This window comes from Triturus cristatus, chromosome 12 (assembly GCF_964204655.1).
Source record: "Triturus cristatus chromosome 12, aTriCri1.1, whole genome shotgun sequence".
Classification (NCBI taxonomy): Eukaryota; Metazoa; Chordata; class Amphibia; order Caudata; family Salamandridae; genus Triturus; species Triturus cristatus.
In genome coordinates, this window is record NC_140595.1 from 519,045,032 (window position 1) to 519,059,600 (window position 14,569).

At 45.2% G+C, this 14,569-nt stretch overlaps 1 protein-coding gene across 4 annotated transcripts in view; it reads right to left on the minus strand.

Moving 5' to 3' along the window:
- The window catches only part of LOC146776170 (uncharacterized), a 160,745-nt gene that overhangs the window by 11,043 nt on the left and 135,133 nt on the right, over positions 1-14,569 (minus strand). For all 4 annotated transcript variants that reach the window (XM_085638316.1, XM_085638317.1, XM_085638318.1 and 1 more), the window contains 2 exons: positions 11,146-11,211; positions 10,986-11,051 (listed from right to left, as the gene is read on the minus strand). In XM_085638316.1, coding sequence (XP_085494442.1) covers positions 10,986-11,051; positions 11,146-11,211 — 132 coding nt within the window. The remainder of the gene's footprint in view (positions 1-10,985; positions 11,052-11,145; positions 11,212-14,569) is intronic.

The window sequence follows — 14,569 nt, forward strand, 5'->3', positions numbered from 1 at the left end:
TCAAATTAGCTTAGCAAGTCCCGAAGTCATGGGAGATAGTGCCACAAAAGCCCCCAACCCACCTTCCTCGATCCCTCCGGCTAGTTGCCCGGTTAACAACCCTACTGTTCCCCCAGCCATCCACTCCCCACCAGTAGATTTGGATGCTGATCAGGCTAGGGGATTCCAGAGACCTGGCCCCTTATATAACACTAATGCTGCACAATGTAGACGCATCAATACTATTAATTTGCCACCGGATTGCGCCCCTTATGTCATCGTACTTGCAAATGTTCCGTCGTTTTGCTCAGGTAATTCTGAGCCGCAAGAGGAAGCGCATGATTCTCTCAAAAACAAAGTGGTGGCCTGGTTAGGTGCTAAATGTGATTTCCCTTCTAAACATGCTGGAGATATTACGACGAGGAGAGTGAATTGGATTGGCCCATCAAGGAAATCATGTAGAGGGGATTGCGTGGTTGTGAACTTTAAATACCCACAACATGTGGCCACAGTCCTCCTACGGGCAGCATCCCTGTTGGAGGATAGTAACAGTATCCGAGTTCGTCCGCTTGGGTATTTCTACAACCAGGCCAATTTTCCCTCCTTGCCCAGACCAAGATCAAATCCATTCACCCCGGTGGGGCCCAGTTGGGCTCATCAAAATTCGTTGCAGGGCCGTGATAACCCTAGTACATTTGGTCCCCCCATTACAACATATAACAGATTTAATGTGCTCTCAGGCCTCCACCTCTGTGATTGACGGGGTGAGGGAGAGGGTACGGAGGACGCCGCCGTAGCGGCACCAACACCAGCGGTCCTTGTACCTTCTTCTGAGGCGGTCATGAACATTTCACCAGAGTTTATTATTGACAATGGGGACACGGTTAGACTGTTATCTTGGAACATTGCTGGGTTGCGGGCTAAGAAGGGAGACCCCAATTGGGAAAACTTTGTAAAGCGTTATGATGTTATCGCCTTGCAAGAGACTTGGGACTTGGAGTGTGACTACTGGATAGATGGCTTCACATCTTTCTTTGTCCCGGCTTTGCCTTCCCCTGCCGGATGGAACAAAGGAGGTCTCATGATGCTGGTTTCGGTGAATTTAAAAGGCAAATTGATCTCGATAGACTGCGCCTCCAATAACTTTATTATTCTGGAGTTAACTTTAGAGGATGGTGGTAAACTACTGTTGGTTAACTGTTATAGTGCTCCTAACAGTAATCCAGAATCCATGCATTTTAATTGGTTATCTGATTTTTTAATTCTCTACGGAGACAAGCATTCCACTCTGTATCGATTCATTTTAATGGGTGATTTTAATGTTCATTTGTGTACAAAATGTGTTATGGTGGAATCAGACGGGCCAGACAGCGTGTCCCCCGCTCATTTAGAACACACACAGAAGGGTCGGGCACTTGAACATGTATTGCAGGAAAATGAGCTATTTGAACCTGAATTTTATGATAATAGTACACGGGTTGCCACCTACACGGGAAGGGCTAGCAATTCGATAATTGATTTTATTTTTGTTTCGAGATATCTTCTTAATTATGTGATTTCATATAATGCAATTGCTATGCCCATGAGTGATCATAATCCTGTTGGATTGGTGTTAACAAATAGTGCCTTCTTGTCGAAATCTGTTCTCCATCGGACTATATTGCCTGTAAAGGAAAAGGATCAGGGGAGAAGACTTAAATGGGAGACGGTTGTACCGGAAAAAATTTTCATAACTTTATCCAACTCAGTCGCGGAAGAGTTAATTGTGTGTGCCACTCCGTCAGCTGGGCACAATGATATCATATCTTCCTTTGAAGATATTTGCCGGTTTGTGTCTAGCAGTCTCTTAGCCAAAGGGCAGGGGGCCAAACAAAAGCCGGCTAAAGGCTGGTTTGATAAAAATTGCAGTAAAGCTCATAACCGCCTTAAAAAAGCCCTCAATACTCGCCCAAGGGATAGGGAGCTTGTGGCGCGATTAAGAAAGGAGTATAACACGGCCACTACTTTGCGTAAAAATGAATTAAAAAGCAAAGCTTGGGAGGACTTAAGGGATAAAGCCACTCTAAAAAATAGCGCCGAGTTTTGGACAATAATAAATTCCCCATTACTTACAGGCGCTCAAAACTCAGCACAGGAATTAAATATCCCAGAGGAGGATTGGCTATGCCATTTCGAAAAAATTTATGACAGTAACAGGGAGCCGGACCCTTTCACAATCCCCGTAAATGAGAGCCCCATGGAGCCTGTGAGATTTGAAATCAGTGAGGTACTTAGAGCCATAGAGGAGACAGCAGGTCGCAAGGCCCCGGGCCCCGATGGAGTGCCAGCGGACATGTTCAGGGCAAATTCACTGTTTTGGGCAAATATTTTAACTAGAGTTTTTAACGCCGCTGCAATAGTGGGTTTCCCTCAGTCCTGGTCTTTAGCTACAATCGTCCCAATATTCAAAAAAGGGCAGAGAGGAGACCCAAAATGCTATAGACCAATTTCGCTTCTGGACTCCTTGGTAAAAATTTTAGGTAAGGCTGTCCTGGCGAGGATTTCTGCGTGGGCTAAGGGGAATAATATCTTGTCCGAGGCACAATATGGCTTTAGGTCAGGGAGGAGTACTTAGGACCAATGCCTCAACCTCCACCTCATACTGTCCAAATATACCAGAGCAAAAGGGGGCAGCTTATTCCTTGGTTTCATGGACCTGTCCACAGCTTTTGATCTTGTTAATAGATCCAAGTTGTGGGCAATGCTGCTGGAGATGGGCCTCGACAGTTCCTTGGTACACTTTCTGGCGGAGCTCCACAAAGATCTGGGGGCCCGCATCAGAATGACCACCGACGGAAAGTGTACCGAGGGTTTTAGATCCACTAGAGGGGTCCGCCAGGGATGCATCCTGGCGCCAATGTTGTTCACGCTTTACGTAAACTCTTTGGAGGGCTACCTAACGTCTGCCACAAAGGATTTCCCGAGCATGGGGGGTGCACCAATTCCGGTGCTCCTCTATGCCGATGACGCGGTACTTATAGCTAGGACCCCAGTTGCCCTACAAAAGTTACTTGACGCCTTTGGCAATTTTATGACTAGTCTCGACCTGGTGATCAACAAAAGCAAATCACATACCATGTCAGTAGGATGTGGTAAGCGTAAAGAAAAAACCTTTTTTTGTGATGGAGAGGTGATTACTAGTGTCAAAGTCTTTACCTACTTGGGTGTGATTTTTGACCAAAGGGGAACCTGGACACCGCAGCTAACTTCTAAAATGAATGCGATAAGAAGTTCATATGCTGCAATTTTGGGTTTTGCTAAGAGATTGGGGGGGAAACCTATGGAGGCTATTATGGCCGTTTATAAAGCTAAGACAATCGCAATTGCTAGATATGGTGCAGCTGTCTGGGGTTACGTTAATTCTAAAGCTATGCAGACTGAGGAAAATAAATTTTTTCGCTCATTGCTGGGTTTACCCCAGTCAACTGCTACCTACTCAGTACATCTAGAGTTGGGGATGGGTTACATCCTAGACATAATAAATCTAGCTCCACTTTTGATGTGGATAAAGCTTTGGCTTAACCCAAACCTTAGCCTTAATCAGCGGATCATTAAAGATTGTCTCCAACTTGATCACAGGAGGGATATTCAGTGGCTGTCTTACATTGAAACTACGACAGCACTTCTGGGACGCCCTGAAATATTTAGTAGACCTGAAGCCCTGTGTAGAGCTGACCTGCCGTGGGTGAAAACAAATTTTCTGAGAATTCGCATGGCCGAGCGCGAAGCCCACGATCTATGTAAATCCTCAGTGAGGGCTCATGTTCTGATAACTCCATCTTGTGTGCTGGCTCCTTATCTAATAACGGTAACCAACCCTTTTCATAGATGGCTTTTATCCAAATTTCGGTTTAATCAAACTTATACGGTACTGTGGGATGAGAAAGACTGGTGCAAGCTTGAGGAATCGTCCCCATGCAAATGTGATGGTTTCTCTATTCAGGATAATGCCCACTTTTTGTTTTTTTGTTCCTTCTATCATGAACCTCGCATTAGATATTTAAAATCCATTTTGAAGGACCTGGGTTTTATCCAGTATAAGCCTGCATTGTTATATTTACAGATGTTGCTCTCTCCATTAATTATGTACTGTACTGCTAGTTTAGCCGCATCTGTGAGATGCAAGAGACTAAGGCTAAGATTGGAAGAAGAATAGAAATTTGTATCCATCTTTATTGCATATTTGAGTGCATTTTTTAATGTATTTTATGCAATTAATGCCTTTTTATTCTGCTTTTTAAATTTATCAACTGTTTTAGACGAATTCTTGATATTTGCTGTAGAATGCTTTTATGATTTTAATTAATCGAATAAAGTGGAACTTGACTTGACCTGAAAGTTGGTGCTTTTAATATTGCAGACATCATGTTTAATATTCAGACCGAAGACGAGCCTTCCTGCGAGAAGACTCCTGATGCTCCTGTGATGTGATTTCACTAAGCTGATCTTTGAGGTATGGGGTCCCCCCTTCAAGCCTAACAGACCTTTTATTAGCATAATAATAATATTAGCTTCTTAGTAAAGGGAAGGTGGTAGCATCCACTGTCATTTATAACATGATCACTCCTTTTATATTCTATGGTATTGTAACGATGCTGATGGTTTTGATTATAATCATTTGTCTGCTTGTATTAGCCAAAGTACTGCATCTTAGGACACGTGGTCTATAAAAATAAACTCTTTATTTTCACCGTGTCTCATTTGATTCTTGTTGTGGACTGATGTGAGAATATACGAACAGGTATTTCCGATTCCCACCATTCCTGAGAGTACACTGAGTAGCTTGTTCTGGGTTGTCTTTTCATTAGGATCGCCGAGCCAAATCTCGGATAACGAATGGGACACTTATGCTAGCCGGATACTGGGTTCTGGGTTCTGAGGTGAGTTTCTGGTACACCACAATTCACTGAGGTCCTGGGGTTCTACGCATAGTTGTGTATAAGCAGAATCCCTGCAACACTTTTTTGTACTTAGTTCATTGCTGTCATATTGTCCGTTCGGACTAGGACAGCTTTGCCTATCAGGTGAGTTTTAAAAGCTTTGAGCACTAGAAACCCGGCTAGAAGCTCTAGATAGTTGATGTAGAGCCTTTTGTGCTTGTTCCTCCACAGGCCTTATATTGTGTAATTTTGGAGATGGACACCCCAACCTGTCAGACCTGCATCTGCTGTGAGCACAATCTGTGGCATAAGGTCGATGAAAAGCAGTCCTTTTGATAAATATTGTGGGTTCCACCACTGCAGAGAGCGATGGGTGCAGCCTTCTACCAACACTAGATCGGTTAATTTACCCTGCGACTGATTCCAATGACATGCTAAGCACTCTTGTAGAAGGCGTATGTGGAGGATTGCATGGGGCACAATTGTGATGCAAGACACCATAATTCCCAGCAGTTGCATGAACACACTGGCTGGTAATGTTTGGTTGGATTGAAACTGTAGCATCAGACTGAATGTTGTGAATTCTGTCTACATTGGGAGAGGCTAGAGTTTTGAGTGTCTAGAGTGACGCCTAGGTAAGATTGCATCTGTTAAGGATGCAGGTGAAATTTCTGTGCATGGACCGTAAAGCCCAGTTGATGAATTAGGTGTATTGTGGTCTCTGTGTGTCGCAGACAGATTGGGTAAGTGCTAGCTTTGATGAGACAGTCGTCTAGGCAGCGGAAGACGTGAATATGTTGTCTTCTGAGATGAGCTGCGACTACTGCTAGGTATTTGGTAAATACTCTGGGATCAGTAGTCACTCCAAACGGGAGTACTTTGAATTGGTAATGTTTGCCTGCTATCACAAATCTAAGGTATTTGTGATGAGCTGGATGAATTGGAATGTGAAAATATGCGTAGACATAAAATCTCCCTAATGTAAAAGTGGAAGTACCTGTTTAAGGGTTACCATGTGAAAGTGCTCTGACAATATAGATTGGTTTAGTTCCCCGAGATCCAGAATAGGTCTAAAGAAGCAGTCCATTTTGGGAATTAGAAAATAAAGAGTAAGCCCCTGAACCTTGGTACTGTGCTGGAACTGGTTCTATGGTTCCTTTTAATAACCGAGATTGCACATCCTGTTCGAGCAACTGCAAGTGGTCTGAAGACAATTTGTGAGAGCGAGGTGGAATGTTTGGAGGGATGGTGGTAAGCACCAGGCAATAACCATGTTTGGTAATTCCGATCACCCATTTGTTGGTGCTTATAGATTGCCAAAAGGGGAGAAACTGTTGGAAGTCTTCCTCAGACATGTCTGGTATGGTCAGAGGGAAGCATGGGGAAGTTACTGCTTATAAGGGGAAGGGGAGTTACAAGGTGTGGTGCCCTTACTCTTGCCTTTAGTCGTTTCCTCTATATCCTCCTCTAAAAAAGCTTTGAGGAAGAGGATTGGTCGTTACCCTTGTACAAGGTAGTATTTCGGTCTGAGGGTGGTGACTTGGACCCTCCCCTGTAAAAGTTGCGCCAAAAGGTGCCCCTGTTTGAATGGGACTGAAGCGCTCCCATGGATTTTGCTACCATAGTGTCCTTTTTCATTTTTCAAGCACTTTATCTATTCAGGGCCAAAAAGATGTTCATCAAAAGGTGTATTTAAAATAAATTGTTGGACTTCCGGCTTTTTAAAACCAATGATACTTAACCAAGCATACCTTCGGAGAAGGATGCTAGTGTTTAAAAAAAACAAAACATTTTACATTTTCGTTTTATTGATTACATTAGCGTGTTACAATTGCAGTTGCAAAATACAATCAGTTCAATGCTTTTACAGTGAAACATGTTCTAACAATCTCATCTCTAGCATCCATCGCTGAAACTATACCCACTTATCAAGTTTTATTCTCTCTCTATACTCAAGGTTGGATGCTGTGCAGCCTGCGGGGGTTCACATATATTCCCTCCATATCCATTGCATTTCCCCCGTATCTTTAACCATTTTTTGGGGCAACCTCTTGACTCATATGGTTCTCTCCATTACCATGCACCAGTCCATGTATCTCTTCCATGCTGTCAATGAAGGTGCTTCTTACGCTTTCCACAGTCTGGCAGTATTCCGCTTAGCCAGTATTACGCTTCGCCACTAAGCACCTCTGTCATACACTGGGTCACTTCTGCCCAATACCGTTTAATGTGAACAAACTCCCAAATGATGTGAATAAAGTATCCCTCCTGCCAGCACCTCCTCTCACACTCTGATGCAGCTCTATACCCCATCTTTATCAGAGCTGTACCTGCTAAATAAATTCCATGCAGCACCTTGAGCTGCACCAGCCTTAGTCTCGAGGAGATTGCAATTTTCCTGGGGGATGCCAAGGCCTCCTGCCAATCTTTGTCCTCCAAGCCTGCAACATCTTCCTCCCAATGTTTGAAGAGTTGTAGGAGGGGGTCAGGCATGTTGTTTATTAACTTCGATATGTCAGAGATTGCCTTGTTAGGCATGTTTTCTTCCAGGATCCTGTCTTCGAGAGAGGGGAGGACTCTGGGAGTGACTGCCCCTCCAGAATAACCGCCTGGAGAGCGTGTTTCTAATATCTGGGAGTCCTATGCCACCATTGTACCATCCCCTTACCAGTTTTTTTCCCCGCTATATATGGCAGTTTCCCTTCCCCAGAGTAGTTCTCTCGGTTTGCTTTCAATGGATTGGAAATAATCAGCATGAACCGGACCCGGTGAGTTTTGTAATATACACAAGATAAGAGGCAGTGCCATCATTTTGAACAGCGTGGCGCACCCCATTAAGGACAGTGGAAGAGATTTCCAGTGCTTCAGGTCACTCTTGAGTCTCTGCAGTGGGGGCACGAGGTTGTGCTCATAGGTTAGCACCGGGTCCTTGGTGACACATGCCCAAATATTTGAATCAGTCTCTTGCCTCCGCAATTACATAGCCCCTCGGTAGCAAAGGAAAATCACCCATCAATATGTAAATTACAGATTTGGACCAATTTATAGTGTAGCTGGAATACTTCCCAAAATTTGTGAAGTTGTGAAGTGCTCTATTTATTGAGGCTCTTGGTGATGCAAGATATTACAGTATGTCATCAGCATACAGGGAGATTGGATCCTCCCAGTCCTCCACCCACCAAAGCCCCCTAATTATTGGGTCTTTCCTTATCCATAGTGCCAAAGGCTCTAGCATCAAAGCAAAGAGCAGTGGGGAAAGGGGGCAGCCCTTTCTGGCCCCTCTCTCCAAACTGAACACTTCGGATTTCCTGTTATTTACCACGACTTGCGCCATAGGGTCCCTATACTGAAGCTTTACCCAGCTGTAGTTTCGCATGTTTACCATCAGGACATTAGGCCTGGGCGGTAAATTCCGTTCCGTTCGCGGAATTTGGGTAATTTCGCGTTCTGCGGAGAACGCAAAATTGCCCAAAATTCCGCTTTGCACGTCTTCGCGAAATTTTTGCTTGTTCGCGTTCTCAAAAAGCGTGTTCGCGAGATATTTCTCCCCGAGCACGCAAACAGCGATTGTGAACAGGAAAAAAGCAGCGCGAACAAGCAATTCCGCGTGTTCGCGGAATTTCTGCGTGTTCGGAGATTTACCGTTTTGCGGAGATTTGCGTAACGCGATTACGCAAATTCCGCCCATCCCTACAGGACATGCAAAATACATGTCCTGCCTGCTTCATATGTTGCACCCTGCCTTTGGTCTCTGTTAGAATGCCAGAGAGGTACTTATACAGATGGACAAAGGAAGTAGTTGTTTTGCTATTGCTTTCAATGACAAAGTAGGCTAGCAGTGCACAATTGCTCTACCCATAGGCAGTGGCGGACTGGGGGACTTATTTTACATCGGGGGCCTCCAGGGTGGCACAGCAGTGCTGCAAGCTCTGGGATCTCTTAACTTACATGCACCATATATTAGGGACTTACAGGCAAGTTAGCCATTGCCAATTGGGTGCAGCCAAATTGACACACTTTAGGGTCAGGGCACTGGCACAGAGGTCTGGTTAGCAGGCCTCAGTGCATTCTCAGAGAAGAGCAGGCATTGGCATAGCCAATAGGGCTTGGCTTTGGGATCTTAAAAGTGTTAAACCATTCAGCACATTATCCTAGGGGCTGTGCCAACGGGGACTGTTGAACTAAACAATTACTACACACTGGGTCATGCATTGTGATTCAGGACTATATCCTTGCCTCGCCATTACCGTACAATTAGTAATACTGATTACCCATATGCTAAAAGGGCTGGAACTCTACTAAAACAAGGGCATTTTTAAATGCCCAAGAGATAGCTCAGTGAGTCGAACACATACCGCTAAGAGGTGGATATATTCAAAGCACATAGTTCAAACACGACCGTAAGGCTCCCCCTACATATTTTACAGCTAATAAGCTACCCATATTTTCAAATAATTAACAGAGACGAGTCATTAACATTGCACTAACATCACGTTTCCAGTTTGATTAATCTCATTAACCTCATCCTTGTCGCCGTACACAGGCGCCCTTACACGACATGTCAACATGTCCCGTCTACTATTGAGGTATTCAAGGATGAGAGTGTATGGTGTATAGGCTGGCCCTGCTCTCATACAAAACATAAGTTAATATTGATTTCTACCTAATGAGCTAGGCTCATGTGAGCAGCAAAATTCACCTTTTTGACCTGAAAGCTTACATTGCCTGCTTATTTATTTAAGTGAAATATTTTAATCCTAAAACATCTTTTACACTTTAGTGAAAAGGGGTGGAAAAAAAAAAAAGATGAAAAAGTATAACAGACGGCCGTTTAAAAAGCAGAGATCTTATGAGCTATAAAACTTTCTGAAGACAGAGTGAATCGTCCTTCAACACTGTTAATTGCAGCAAAACACCATATGTTACACTACCAGCGAGACAAGAGCTCAACATAAATAACTAGAAGCCCAAAGCTTGACACCATCATACTCTATTGGCAAAGTCAGGGTTCAAGGACCAAGGCCAGCCATGACCATACCAGCGTAAACCATACAATTACCAGGCAGGTCATTTTTAAACACTAGAACTCTTCATCAGAATGCAGATTGTAAAGCCTGTGTGGCATGAAGGCGCACCAGAGGGGTCGGTCCAGCCAAATGCGAGCTGCATGGCCTCATAAAATTACTTAAGCTGGGTGGGAGTCGCTACGGCTCCGTGAAAGTCAGGGAAAGAGCAAGGCCTGGAATGCTGACACTCCCGAGCCTCGTCAGAAAACTTCAAACGGGCAAGGCGAAGTCTAATCTAATGAGCTTGAGGGGTCACTTCTGATGCATGGCACAGCAGTCCTCGCAGATCTTGGAGTATGGCCCCCCTCCAAGCACTATAAACACACCAAGTGTAGGTCTGCCTCTTACCAGCACCACATGGTTTGAAACCAGACTGTTTCTTTGGGTACATCCGGTCACACCGGGAGAGAAAAATCTCTCAAAAAGGTATAAACTATAAATTGAGAAAAAAAAGAATTAAAAAATGACTGAAGGCTAGCTTTGACTAGATCGGCATTATCTGGCATGGAAAGGAAAGAACTAAAGTCTGCACATTAGGGTGGTGCCTATATAGGTACTGCGCATGTCAATTGTGGCGCAGCGGACGCAGGGCTTAGCACCATCACCTAACTGTGCACAAGGGTGCTGCTAAAAAGAATTCAGATCCAGTCTGACACTTGGGGATTATTTGAAGATAAAGAATCTGAAGCCAGAAGACTATCAGATGCTCAAGTGTGAAAACATGTATAGGGGAGCCTTCTCAGATGGTCAAAAAAGAGTCTTAAGATAGCTGCTAATGAAAGGGGTGGAGAAGACAAAGTTAACCTCATTAGGCTTAAAAGCAAGGATTGTTACACCAAAAGAAAGGAAGAAAAAGACCACACAAGTTATATTGTACCACTTCTTTGAGGAACATGAAACCAAAGTATCAACGAGGCACTGAAAGAAGCAGCTTTTGAAGTGATCAAACAGTGTCGGAGAGGGTTAGGTTTAAGGGGATGGAGAGACATATTATAACTTCAACAATTATCTGAAAACTAACCTGAAGGACGATCCAAATGCAGGCCATGGCCAAGTAAAGAAGGCCTATAAGTTGACTCCGAGCCATCTGCAAAAATAAAACAAAAACAAAGCCCACACAGTAAAATATTGTGTTAAGTAAAAGCTGTACTTCTACAACCACCTATTCACCAGAAACTCACCTGAAGAGCGTTCCAAATGCATGCCATGCCCAAGTAGAGAAGGTCTGTAAGCTGACTCAGTACCATCTACAAAAGCAGAACATTTAGGAAATTAAATTATATAAAATGCTTTAGAAATTTACTCATTCATTATTTTACACATGCTTCAGCGGGTATAATTGTTACGCACAATTCTCTATCACAACCATCTTCATTGATTTAAAAACCAATTAATAGAATTCCCATGTGTGGGAAGCTGGCTCTGTATATAATATACCAAAGTAAAGTATAATGTGCACAGAGTCCAGGGGATTCCCAGAGGAATAGCAGAGGCTAAATTAGATAATCACCAACAGTTATCCTTTTGATAGTGTGGTCGAGCAGTTAGGCTTATTAGGAGGGTGTAGTAAGCATTTATTGTATTCATTCAATCAAGGACAGATTACACGCACAGAGACAGAATCAGGAAAGTATAAGTTAGGTATAGTTATGTTTTATTTCTAGAACCAAGCAGGACTTGGTACAGGTAGATAAAGTAGATAAAATGTACTTTCAGTTGTAAACCTTTACAATGATATGCAATAAGGAGATACATTTGAAAACAGTTTACATTACATAGAAATTACTGGATTACTTGTATGTTACTTTTAGATAAGATCAACTATTTGGCGGGGGGGGGGGGAATATGCCTAGATATCGCACCTTGGATCCGACAATACAAAGGTAAGTAAGACTTTCTCAGGTTTAACATAGTTACTTTTCTTTCGTACTAAAGTTCAGCTCGACAGAACATTTTTAGGAACAAAACATCACAACATTGGCTCCTATGGGAAAAAGAGTTAGCGGTTTACAGATAACTACTCGACGCACAAGTTACTACTTGTGTAATGATATATCCGTAAGAGAATATCCCCAGGCTTCAGACTGGATACGGAAAGTCTTTTCGCGTCAGTAGGTGGCGTTGTGCGACTCCGCGTCCGTCACTGGCATCGTATGCGCCGAAATGACGTCACAGAGACTACTTAGGCGCCACCCATGCACGCGGACGTCAGTTCTATACACTACTTTCGCGCCAGGAACGCAGAGTCATGCAAGAAAATGACCACTGGTGCCATGAAACAAGGGCCTAGAAAACAGTTCGCCGAACAGGGAGGATGGGTGGGGCGGTAAGGAATCTATCCCTAACTAATGTCTCTTACAGATATATCGTTACACAAGTAGTAACTTGTGCATCTGAAAGAGACACCCGAGTGATACATTCCCTACCTTATAATAGATATCCCAGCAATACCAATCCCGGTGGTGTGTCTGCGAACAGATTACACCAGAAAGTCAAAGAGCACAGAACGGCCAAAGAAGCAGTCTCTCCGGACCGGACTGTCAAGGCAGTAATGCTTGGTAAACGTGTGCAGCAAGGCCCAAGTAGCTGCCTGACAAATGTCCAGCAAGGGGACGCCGCGTCCCAAGGCAGTAGTGGCTGACGTCGCCCTGGTAGATTGGGCACGCAGCCCCACAGGAGGCGGCTCCTTAGCAAACGAGTAATATGCCTTGATGCAGAGAACGACCCACTGAGAGATGGTCCGCTTGTGCACAGCCCGACCTCGTTTGGCACCCACGTAGCCAACAAAGAGCTGGTCATCCACCCGGAACTTGTGTGTGCTTCAGATAAAATGAAAGCACACCTTTGGGTCCAGACGGTGGAGCTTCTCTTCCTCTTTGGAAAGATGCGGAAAGAAGATAGGCAAAGTTATGGTCTGCCCGATGTGGAAGGGCGTGACAACTTTGGGCAAGAAAGAAGGACGGGTCCTTAAAACCACCTTGTCCGGATGAACAGAAAGGAAAGGAGGTTTGCAAAAAAATCTTGGAGCTCACTCACTCTTCTAGCAGAGGTGATAGCTACCAGGAAAGCAGTCTTGAGAGTGAGAAGACAAAAAGGATAGGTATGAAGGGGCTCGAAGGGAGCGCACAGCAGATATGTCAAGACAAGGTTTAAGTCCCATTGAGGCATTACAAACTGCACGGAAGGAAACGTGTGCGTAATGCCTTAGAGGAAACGGTTAACAACCGGAGACTTAAAAAGAGCAAGCTGATCTGGGAGACGCAAAAAGACGGAGATGGCCGAAAGATAACCTTTGATAGCGCACAGAGCAGGGCACTGCGTGGCCAAAGAAAGAAGGAACAGAAGGACTTCAGAAAGTGGGGCAGAAAGGGGATCCACAGCCTTTGCTGTGCACTATGCCACAAACTTGTTCCACCTGCAGGCGTATACCGTTTTAGTGGAGGGAAGCCTGGCAGCCAGAATGACATCACAGACGTCGGGAGGGAGATCGACAGCGGTCAACTGTCACCGATCAATCTCAACGCATGGAGGTGGAGGCTGGACAGGTTTGGGTGAAGGACCCTCCCCTGCTGTTGCGACAGAAGATACTCCCGAAGAGGCAGACGGATCGGGGGATTGTCTCCATGCTGAGTAGCTCGGGATACCAGTACCCTCGTGCCACAAAGATGACTTTGGCCCGGTCGCACCGAATCTTCTTCAGCAGTCTTGGCAGAAGTGGTATAGGCGGAAAGTAGTACAACAGACCACAACTCCACTCGCGACGAAAAGCATAGGCAAGCGAATGCCGCCTTGGAAATTCCAAAGCGCAGAACTGAGGACATTGCGCGTTCTCTTCGGTGGTGAATAGATCTAATAAAGGCTCTCCCCACTGCTGAAAGAGACCTTGCACCATGTCAGAGTGCAGACGCCATTCGTGATCCATCGAGCACCGGAGGCTGAGTTTGTCCGCCTTGGCGTGCAGAGAACCTGCCTGGTGTTGAACCACCAAGGTAATACCCTGATGTTCTAGCCAAGTCCAGAGGCGCAGAGCCTCCTGACATAGGGTCCATGATCCCACCCCGCCCTGTTTGTTGCAATACCACATGGTGGTGGTGTTGTCCGTGAACACCAGCACCACACTTCCCTGGACAGAGGGAAGGAATGCCTTCAGTGCAAGCCGGATCGCCCTAAGCTCCAACAGATTGATATGGAGCCGGGACTCCACCGGAAACCAGAGTCTGATCTCCGCCTCTCCCAAGTGGCCTCCCCATTACAGGAAGGACGCATCACCACTGTGTGCTCCTGTTGGGGGGGGGGGGGGGGGGGGGGAGGACACCATGTGACACCAGCAGGATGCAGGCAGCCATCAGGCCCAGGAGCCGGAGGGTCATCCTGACTGAAATCCGGGAGAGAGGCTGAAAGATCAAAATCATAGCCTGAATATCCCGGACTCGCTGTTCAGAAGGATAAACCAGAAACAGCATCGAATCCAGAACCGCTCCGACAAAGGGGAGCTTCTAAGAGGGAGGCTGCCACACAGAAGACATGTTGCTGGACCCCTGGGTAGGAGAGCCCCTGCTCTCCAGGGTCTGCAACAATGCACATCCTGGGCGAGGTGCTAAATCT